Source organism: Seriola lalandi, unplaced genomic scaffold (assembly GCF_002814215.2).
Source record: "Seriola lalandi dorsalis isolate HSWRI2012SDOR001 ecotype SW California unplaced genomic scaffold, Sedor1 jcf7180002054658, whole genome shotgun sequence".
Lineage (NCBI taxonomy): Eukaryota > Metazoa > Chordata > Actinopteri > Carangiformes > Carangidae > Seriola > Seriola lalandi.
The window spans coordinates 317,340-328,601 of record NW_019525211.1 but is presented as its reverse complement, the minus strand read 5'-3'; the positions used below and the strand labels follow the sequence as shown (position 1 = coordinate 328,601).

At 40.8% G+C, this 11,262-nt stretch overlaps 2 protein-coding genes across 2 annotated transcripts; one reads left to right on the top strand and one right to left on the bottom strand.

The window, feature by feature from the left end:
• Positions 1-486: 486 nt before the first annotated feature.
• ponzr1 (plac8 onzin related protein 1) lies at positions 487-5,146 on the bottom strand. Its single transcript, XM_087177867.1, is given in 5 exon segments — positions 487-1,185; positions 1,187-1,254; positions 2,497-2,642; positions 3,707-3,820; positions 4,987-5,146. Coding segments are annotated over 4 exon segments (393 nt in total). The 5' UTR covers positions 3,819-3,820; positions 4,987-5,146; the 3' UTR covers positions 487-1,118.
• Positions 5,147-5,751: 605 nt separating this feature from the next.
• Positions 5,752-10,267, top strand: LOC111665744 (olfactory receptor 14A16). The gene is made up of 2 exons (XM_023420818.2): positions 5,752-8,270; positions 9,673-10,267. Exons 1-2 carry the CDS (start codon positions 7,321-7,323, stop codon positions 9,797-9,799), a joined length of 1,077 nt encoding a protein of 358 aa, XP_023276586.1. The 5' UTR covers positions 5,752-7,320; the 3' UTR covers positions 9,800-10,267.
• Positions 10,268-11,262: the final 995 nt, after the last annotated feature.

Genomic DNA, 11,262 nt, shown 5'->3' with positions numbered 1-11,262 from the left:
CAATCAGCAAATCATGTGGCAGCATGCAAAGCAAAAAAAAAAAATCCTGCAGATATAGGTCAGGACCTTCAAGTAATGTTCACATCAAACATGTGATCTCAGTTACTTTGACCGTACTGTGATTGCCGGTGCCAGATCAGGTAGTTTGAGTGTTTCTGAAAGAGCTGAACAGTCTTTCCGACATCTTGTTGAAACCGTGCCACCAAGAACAGAGGCTGTTTTGGGAGCAAATGGAGGCCCTGCCCAGTATTAGTGTGGTGTTCCTAATAAAGTGCTCAGTGAGTGTGTAAGTACTACACATTTTCTGACTCTGCAGTAGATAAAAAAGATCATTAAAGTTCTTCATTTTGTGCAGACATGTAGACCTGACATGTAAAGCAGTATGCACACAGAGTTACTAAACTGTTTCCTTATCTATCTTATCTGTGGTCTGATCGCATCAGTCAAACCTCGAAATAATTCACTGATCAAGAGTTGCAGTCAAACTTTTCGATTTGCACGTATAGAAAAAATTTTATTTACTTTCAACATCATGAATAAAGACAGAGGTGAGAAACTGGGGAACGTTTCTGATGAGGAGAGTTTCAGCTGCTCAACAGAATAATGTGACTTGGCAAAGATGCTGTGATGTGTTGTTGTGTCAATAAAAGAACATTTGAAGTTTCTAAAGACTGGACACACTGTGATAGCTGTGAGCTTGCTGCCTGCAACATCAGTATGTTATTGGCAAGAGTGAAACAAAGGCCAAACAAGAACCTGACATAACGTCATTCATATCATGACATTCAAACTGGCTGTAATAGTGAATTTAAGGCTTTAAACAGCAACATTAAGTAAACAAAACAGCTATATCTAGATTCTTGGCATTACAAACAGCAACGTGCTACTATACTGAGTATGTTTATGACGCTCAGTGCTGGCTGCTATATACTATATGCAAAAGTAAACAAATCGAGCTGAGGATATTTTTTTTTTTGTCTGCATCTGTCTTCCTCATAATATTGCTCAAACAACAAACAGAAAAAAACATGTCTTGAATGTTTTGAACCTTACAAAAGAAAAATAAGTCCTTGTTAAGACTAACCACAAACATTCCCTCTAACTAAAATGGCAGCGCACTAAACATTGACGACCTGTGTGGTTACTACTGCAGCGGTGACGGGCATGTTGCGCCTGATCTTCATTCATGATCATCTGGCACCAGACGCATTCGTAGCACCAGAGCAACAAACAGCAGTCTTCACAGCACGAGCCCTGCAGGAGGAAGATGAAGAGGAAGAGAGAGCGAGAGAGAGAAAGAGAGAAAGAGAAGGGATTAATCCAGCAGTCTGATGTACGGACTTATTTACAAAAATGTACTAAACCTACTTAAATAATGCAATAAAAAGTGGATTTTTTTACACTTTAGCAGGATATTTAGTGACTCTGAAGATGTCAATAAGCTTAAATATGCTAAACTGCTCTGTAGAGCTGAGGGGAAACTGCAGAGTTGAGTGATAAATCCCCTGACGGAGTTTCCTCTCCTGCAGTCGTCAGTTAGTGACACACATATCCCTGTTTGTGGAGCAAACTTTTGTTTTCAATAGACAACTGTTACTTTAAGCAATCACAAGCAATTAGTTGCATGATGAAAAAGGACAATTGATTTTTTATCAGCCAAGAGGGCCTCAGGGCAGGGCTGTATGAGCTGCTGGGTATAGATTTCTGATTGTGGTTTGATAAAGAGCTTCAGTCATCGCTGCATTAATAAGAGATTAACATGCGCCCTCTGAGCAGCGCTACTTCTTCAAGGCAGATTGGAGGCTCATCACTTTCACTGTCGGAAAGTGATGAGATGGGCTAGCTGGTTAGCGTGCTAACATCAGTAGAGGTAAAGAAGTGATTGAGACAAGAGTTAATATTTCTCGCAACGTTTCCACAACGTTTCCACTCATGTTCATCACCGACTGATGAAAGGTGCTACAAAAGTACATCCTTAAAGACTTAACTCTTAGCATTTTCAAAATGACTCCAATTTGACTAAAAGTGTGCAACACCATTTGTGTGAGTGTGAACCAATGTGCACACTGTACTTAGTAGTAGTATTTGGGTGGTGAAAATTGAGGAAATGTTGCATTTCACATCTGCACATTTAAAATGACACTGGTGACAATGACAATGAAACTGGTCCAAAGCAAACCGCACGCACAGCTTTTACTGGATGCTGGTTAGTGGTTGTCCTGCACAGGCACTTCCTCACTTGTGGGCAAAGACTTGTTGTTTTTTTAAAGCTGAACTGGAGACATTAAACTACAACACATAAAAAATCTCGTATGTGCGATGGCAATGTAGATATTTGATTCATCTTGCAGCCCTTATTGTGTCATTTATAACTACAGCTTACACATAACACTTAGCAAACATACACATATCCACTGAGAAAAGGCACAATTATTAATCGGGAGAAAAAAGCCTTAGCCCCATGTATAACACCCTCCCTCCCAAACCCGGCCTTACAGGGATGCCGTAGCGTTCTCTAATGGTGGCACGGAGTAAGCAGGACACCACACAGCAGTAGTCCATGCATGGCATGCAGCAGCACCAACCATTCATACTGGCTGTCTCACATTGCATGCAAGGAAAACACCAAAGACCACAGCAACCTTCAGGGCAGAGGAGAGAGAATAGAACATGTGAACTTTGACGTTATTAAGATTGCACGTTAAGGTGTTAAAAATATCTCTTGCTCGTTTTGGATGAAACACAACTGTGAAGAATCTCATCTATAAAGTCACAGAAATTTCACACTGATATTTCCCGGAATACAACAGTCAACCCCGTGACACTGGTATTTATGATCTTCAGCTGTATTTCAAGAATAACTTCACCGCTTTCATACATACAGGTCGTTTTGATGGTGGTGAGTCAGGAGTGCTACTAATCCTGTGCCAACAGCTGTAAACTCTTTGGCAGGTCTGAGAAAATAACACAAGAACAATTTGTAAGAAATGAATCCTAAATCATTTTTTGTTTCCTTTATAGATACCTGATACTTTTTCTTTGTATCTTACCTACAAAGAGCACTGTGCCATTTCTAGCATCTTTTTTAGGAAGAATATCAGCATTCAGTACAAACATAAAGCGGGCGTTCCTTTCTTGCGCTCAGCCTTAACAAATAAAGTGGGGCAGCCTTTATGCTGCCTGAGAGTCAAAGGTCAGGGCAGAAAATAAATCTTCCAAGCACTGGCTGCTGTTCATTCAGCTTACTGGTTTAAGCAACTGTAAATCCAGCTGCAGTTATGCTCAGGTGTTTATTTTCTGTCTCATCTGGTTACACTCAAATGTTGTGAATGTGAAATTTCAGCCTCAGTTTTTTCTTGGTATTTGTCTTTTGTTTTTGTTGTTTTTGCTGCGTCCCAGATCAAGAGTGAACTTTGAGCCACAGCTTGTCTGCCAACTTGGACGCCAAAATGTAAATTTGAACATCTGAATTTCCATGACAACTGGGCAAACTCCATCTGCTGGTGTAGACAGTGTGAAATGATCAGTTTCCGAACGGACTCAGTGGTGAGATTATTAGTTTATTCAGGAAAGAGTTTCTGCTTATGGGAAGATGTCTCTACCACTGTACCATACGGTAAACTGGAAACCAGGTCTGTGGTTATAATTGGTGCATTTGGTGAAGAAACATCACTGCTGTTTATTGCTCTTAGTTAGGTAGACTTACAGGTGCCCATATCAGAGCAGCAATCACAGAGGCCAGTGCTCCATGCTCCACTGGTGCTGTTGGTGGTGGTCGTCACCGTCATCATCTGCACTGGCTGCTGGTAAACGGCCATGCCTGGAGGATACAGGGCAGAAATGAAGGGGGAAAGTGTGGGAAAGGCTCCATACACAGGAGGAAGAAAGGCTGTCACAGTGTAACAGTATAACATGTACTGTAACGCAGTGTTTTGCCATCCATGTTTCACTACATCCTCCTGAGCAATCACAATAAAGACAAACCTAAGACAGAATCGTTGGGACTGTGCTGGTACTAAAGGCATCCTTGTTAGGGACTTGCAGCGCCTCCACTCACACTCCCCGTGACAATCAACAGTAGTCAGAATTTACGTATGTTGCAATGCATTCATATCAAATGCTAATCTCTTTCACATCTTTTCACATCTGTCTTTTTCAAAATGTATGTAGCCTCTGATCTCAACCACATTCAGCACCTTTTCGAATAAACAGGAAAGCCAGTACGACACAGACCTTACTGCCCAACACCAGCTGAACAATCACATTTGGTAGGTGCGGGATGTATTGCATAGTACCCTGTTTATGTCTTTGTGTGTATAAATAATATGACAATATGGGTAATACTGCAGATCTGTGAGCAGGACTGTCTTATGGCAACTTTTAATGCTTACATTATTCCTGCACCAAAGTGATGCATTTAACTTGATGGACTGGCCAATGAGAAACTGTCTTTCACGGATTTATCCAATAGTTTAAAAAAGATTTGTCACTTCTGATATATGATATAAAAGTACACACAGCTAGATAGAGGAGTTTATACATATTGCCCATCACTTATTTTCAGTGCTTAATCACATCTTCCATTATTCATTGAGTCTGACAGTTCACACTAAGATATATGCAGCTATCATTGTGTTAGTGTTAGCGTTAGCTTCAGTTAATGTTATGGCTGAGTTAGCTTACTAGATATCTGAATGTACGAAGAGATATTCAAATGTTGTCAAATAAAATCAATTTTAGTGAGGTGAAAGGATAAAATACGACGTTCTGTTACGTCATAACCCCATTTCATTGAAAGTAGTTGATTTCATATTTACAGATTTTATATTCACGCAAACCAACCGACAAACGTGTAATTACAGCAACTATCAAGTGCATGACAATAAACCAATAAATTACCTTATTAAAAAAAACTCCCTATAGACCACACATCAGCCAAAGACTACCACGTGTCCTATATATGCTAATAAACAAACCTTTTCTTACCTTTTCTCTGGCCCCGAGAGCTCTGACAAACTTTAGAGAGACAGCAACGTGTTCAGTTCACGAGAGCAGCGCCAACAGTTTCTGCTTCACTTCACCTGGAGTTTCTTTTGAGAGAAAAAAAAACTCATTTGTGTGTTTCAGGAAAACACACAACCGTGCACGCGACTCGTCACATCAAGCTACTGTTCAGCACACTATACGTGTTGTCAAAATGCGAACTAACAATTTACATGAGCAGAATAACTTTAACTCACAATAATCCCTCTGTAAGTGATAAGTTAATAATAATAATAATGATAACAAAAAAAGGTGACGCAGTTCAAAATGTGCTAACCTCAGACGGACCAACTGGAGGCTGAAGAAAATTCAAGGTAAAACAACAGCGGACTGGTGCACTCAAAAGGTAATATATATATATGGCTTTAAGTTTAAATGGCGTGTGACAATGATAAATCACAATAAAACTTAAAACTCATTTAGTAGATGCAAACTATCCCCCTGTATAAAATAGCAGGGACGTTACAAACAGGTCATTAAACAGTAAAAAGTAAATTTACTTAACTAGTATTATGACTAATAAAATATGTAAGTAAAACAAACTGTATGATAATGCTGCGTTCACGTACTGTCGGATTTTAATCTTCATGATGAATAGAGCACCTTAATAACTTTGCATTAATTGTAGTAGTTAAACAAATATTAGAGTTTTTTTTAATTTAATTGATCTACATTATTGTTGGTAGACTTTTGTTTCTTTTTTTTTTTTAGAACAGACCAGTGGAGCCATTTTTCTCTGTTATTATGTGTATTTACTTGTTTTAATACCTGTCTTTGTGCACTTGGTGGTGTAATGAGCTCAGGAATGAGTTGGGGGTCGGTGTCTGTATTTTTAGACAGAATATTTCATCATATACAGCTACAGCACTCATTATGTATTGATCATCTAATAAAGGATTATCTATTTTTTATAGTCTACTGGTGATCTATATGGTTAGATAAGTGGAATTAAACAAAATGTTTACAAATGGAGAGAAATTACAGCAGCAATTCTGCCTCTGCAACATGAAGTGACTCTTGTATATATATATAATACATATATATATATAACTTCGTAAAGATGTAATGTCTAGTTATATATATATATATTATATATAACAAAACATTACATCTTTACAGGCACAGAGAAGGAGACAAGGGAAACATGTTACTATCAGATCAGAGTTTGATGTCTTTGTTTAGACTTTGCAGGAAGCATGTAACCTAAGGAGCAACATGAAAGAAACTCCCCTCATCTAAAGATGAAATCCATACTTTCCTCTGAGGTATTTCTTGTTTACGATAGGATCATATCACACACACACACACACACACACACACACACACACAACCTGAGCAGAGGTCTAATCAACCAGATTAAGTGAAAACATGTATGAGTGTGTTTGAGGGTTGATCACAAGTTGATGAAATCTTTGCAGAGGAGCTGCAATTTCATCATTTCCACTGAGATTAGCACATCCAAGCTACTGTACTTTTACTGCCTCTTCTATCTGCAAGACATTATTCAGATACAGTAGACTACACACACCATGATACGGCTGTGTGTGCTTCACTTTATGATCTGGGTGAGGTGGCAGGGAGTGAGAAGGCTCAGGGCTTTCTATGCATCTCTTTCCAGGGACCTCTTATCTCATTATTTGCCCCATGGGCGGATCTGCACACTGACAGCTCAGGCTGTGTTGTATATTATCAGTCATCGCTCAGGTTTCATTCAAGTTTGGTCACATTTGCACGAGTGTTAATGAAACTTTGCTCTGCTTCTCATCCACTTCTACTGAAGAGCAGCAACAGCACCTCTGACCGGCCAGCTGCTGAGCTCACAGCCATCTGACATCATGTCACTGCTCTGCAATAACATTTCAAAGCAGAGGACAAGTCAGCCATGACACTTAATATGACAGGTAGTAAATGGAATATCAAAATGTGTCATATTACTTCTTAATTTTAAAGAAAAACTAAAGAAATTTCTTTTGGGTTGGGGTTAGAGGCTATAGGAAATACATTATGTCACCGAAGGTCCTCACAAGTATAGAATGACAAGTGTGTGTGTGTGTGTGTGCGTGTGTGGAGAGAGAGAGAGAGACTGAGAGAGACTGAGAAAGACAGACGGAAACGTGAGCTGTGGTGTCACTGAGTCATTTTTCAGTGAGACAGCAGTGAGAGAGGATCATGCGGCGGATAAGCTTTCTTTCCCATCAGCTCCATTCTCATCATCGCCTTCATTCTCACCATCATCATCATTATCCCATAAATCCAACCAAGCCCAGCTGAGGAATAATGTCAGGGAACAACACCACGGGGACGACACAGGTGAGCGACTACACTTGCGTGCGCTTTTACGTGTCCACCGTGTCCTTCTCGGTGCTTCTCTTCTTCAACCTCATCATCAACTGGTCGATAGTCCGCGAGGAGCGGCTCCGGCGTCATGCCCGCTTCGTGCTGGTGTTCCACCTGCTGGTGTCCGCGCTGGTTCACCTGGGCATGAGCAGCGTCTTCTACTACCAGATCCACCTGGACGCGCGGCCGGGGCGCAGCGCCTGCCTGGTCATGATCATTGTTCTGATCAGCAGCGCCTCCAACATCCTCCTGACGCTCACGGTGATGGCTCTGGACCGCTACTGCGCCGTGTGCCACCCGATGCGCTACAGCGCCTCCTGCACCCTGGGGCACTGGCCCTGGCTGCTGGGCGTGATCACCTGGATGCTGGCTTTGGTCATCCCGTTCACTCTGCTCCTCCAGCCGGACTCCCAGGCCAGCAGAGACGACTATCACGGGGAGTGCGGCCAGGAGAAGCTGAGGAAAGGCGGACTGCAGAAGGTGGTGTTCATTGGTTTGTGCACGGTGCTCATACTGTACAGCTATGTGAGGATACTGGTGGAGGGGAGGCGGTTAGGGGTGCTCAATCGGCGCAACCGGGCCGGGTGTAAGACGATCGCCCTGCACGGCACCCAGCTGGCCGTTTACATCCTCCCCAACTTTGTGAGTTTCGTGCTGACGACTCTGTACGAACGAAAGTTCATTCAGACAGAGACCAAAGAGCTGTCCGCCGTGGTGATCTTTGCTTTCTTCAGTTTGGCGCAGTGTGTCGCGCCAGTTATTTACGGTTTGCGCAAAGAGGAACTAATGGAGCAGCTGAGTCACAGGTTCCCCTGCTGCTCCAGATACTTGAAGAGTGTCCTCGGCTGGACAGTGCGAGCCAGCTGGCAACACCCTCACCACAGAGCAAGGTATGTCCCACCGGCTGCCTTCATCTACATGTGGTCCTTCCCCACAGACACCAGGGCGCCTCTTTCTCACAAGAAACAGTAACTTCTGTAACTTCCAACAAAAGACTATTAATGGTGAACACATCATTATAAGCGTTAAATTAGTAACTTTGGGGTTGCCAGGTTGTGATCTCTGTTGGTGGTGAGTCATTAAACGCAGTAAAAGCAGCTCCACAGTCACAATTGGTCTTCACAAGTGTGTCATCTACCATAATGGGCGATAGAAATAGTTAGGAAGTCATGACCAATATGTTACTAAATCACTGATGAACGACTTTTACAATAATGAATCAAGTTTACAGTTGAAAAGACTGAAGACTGGTTTTTAAATGGATTGCAGTTCTTCCAGGAGATCACAGCTAAAAAAGTGTCTGTTGGAGGAGGGAAAGCACCAGGAGGAGATTTCACAACCTGCCAATCCAAACTTAGTTCACACCTGATCAATAAAACACCTGTTAATTACTTCTTTTTTTTTAACAATTAAATAAGACATTAGTTACAACGTCATCAGAAAGTGATGTCAGAATGGACGAAGTAAAACCACTTAATTTAAACAAAAACATTTTTCAAATATGTGGACATTTGAATATGGAAAAAAATCAGAAGTGTGGCGGGAAATATCTGTTAATTGAAATTTTCACATCCAAAGAAAACACTGTCACATGAAGTCACATGAAATGTCGACCTAGATTGGAAAAACAGCCAACTCATTCAAAACACACTTGTGGTTTACAGCTTTTTTTTTTTAATAGCAATAAGCCACATGGAGTAGATGAATTGCAGGGGTGTAGATAGATTTATTCACCCTGTGCACAGCAGGTGGTGGACACCTTCTCTTTCTTCTTCTGCCCACTATTATTCGGTTATGTTAGCTTAGCATACAGATTTTTTTTTCATTATTTCCTAAAAAGTAAACCTCGAACACAGACGTGAGAGTCAATCTTCTCAACTAACCCTTTGCAAAAAAAAGAAAATAATTATTTATTAAAATGACTAACTGTTTCTTAAACGGTTAAGGGGTCACAAGAAAGTGCTGAATCAAGTGTTAAAATCTAAAAATCTTCCCTCTTTAGAGTGAATTCTTTAGGGTGATTAATAACAAGAAAATGTCACTTAATCGAAAGAAACGTGTAAAACACTTCATTTGCATATAAGCTTTACTATTAGTGTGACTACTGCTACTACTATGACTAAAAGTGTAGTTAAAATGGACAGTAACCTCATCTGAATATAAAATACTTCCCTTTTAAGTGTTTTGGAGGTGTGACATCTCGCCACAGAAACAACACAGAAAGGGCACATGAGTTAATTCCTGAAGCTCCGGTGTAATTTTAACTTGTATTCACTGTCTTCTTCCCCTCAGGGAGCGGACACTGACGGCCCAGACCATCATCTCCCTGGAGGTTTCACAAGTCCCAGCGCAGGAGGAGGAAACTAGGAGTTGCTCACACGACTCACTCTCGTGTCAAGGTGATACGAGCAATGCCTGATGCGGGGAAAACAGCGGGTCAGGATGTCGACTGGCACAGGAACATGGCTGGGTTTTTTTTTCCCTCAGCTCAGGCCTGAAAGGAACTAAAGGGATCTCCCGGGACTTCATAAACCCCCCCGGGTCGGTCAGGAGATTTAGACCAGGATGTGCAGCGAGCGACTCGGGACATCAGCATGTTTATTATGTTGTGCTCTATTTTTTTTGACCACTTGTCTCAGACATGCGGATTCACAGTGGAGCGGCTCAGTGGCCAACAGAGTGTGTTTGCAGAGGGCTGGTCCAGAGATGTAAGATTCAAGTCTTCAGGTCACAAACACAACTTCTCTGACCTCGGGACTGCAAACACGCCTGCATCACGTGGGATTAAAAAAATGACTGGGATGGAGGATTTGATCTCACATGTCGTCTGGTGAATGTTGTTTCCATGTGTTCTTAACTTTGTGGACATTAAAAGTTGTGAGTTTAATGGCCTTGATCCGCTTGAATATTTCCAGCACCCTGAAACCAGAAGAGGGAAACGGTCACATACATTCAACATGGACGTAAATACTAACAAATACATGAAGACATCTCATGGTTGATTTTACATCTTTATCAAAACCATTTGATAACATTTAGAAACTGATGCTTATTCACTTTCCTGTCAAGTTAGATGAGAAGATCGATACCACTCTCAATGGGTGCATGCAGATTGATCGATTAATGTATTGATATTACAAAGTTTTGTCAGTCACTCTGCTTCTCTGCTGCTGTTGTGTGGATGCATACACATTTGTTATTTATCATTAAAAGATTTTTGTTCACATCTATGTGATTATGTAGTTGACAGAGAATAGTAAGAAGAAATGTCCAACTTTGTGAAATTATTCAGATATTCATAAGTAACATACTAATTAATAATACATTCACTTCATAAATCGTTACATATTAATCTCCCCTGCATGATATTATTGAATTGAATAATGAATTGAATTTAGAGGCACTGACGGTACCTCTAACTGACGCTATCTGTTTCCCGTCTTTATGCTAAGCTAAGCTAACTGTGTCCAGGCTTTAGTTTCACATGTAAAGGACACCCATTACATCGATACCATTATCCAGCTTCTCATCTGTAGATAACTATCAGCATGAAAGTGAATTTACATATTTCTCAAAATGTTCAGGGGTGCAACTTGTAATTATTTTCTTAATTACTCACTTGTTGTCTACATTATGCCTCAAATGAGTGATAAAAAAAAAATGCCTGTTATCAGTTCCCAGAGCTCCAAAATGGCATTTTCAAAATGTCTTTTTTTCCAACCAAGTGTCTAAAACCTGAAGATATTCAATTCACAACGATCTGCAACGGGGCAAAGCAAGAAATCCTCACATTTGAGAAACTGCAACCAAAGAATATTCAGCATTTTTGCCTGAAAAATGACAATTCATATTTTTGTCAATATATTAATCCACTAACCATCG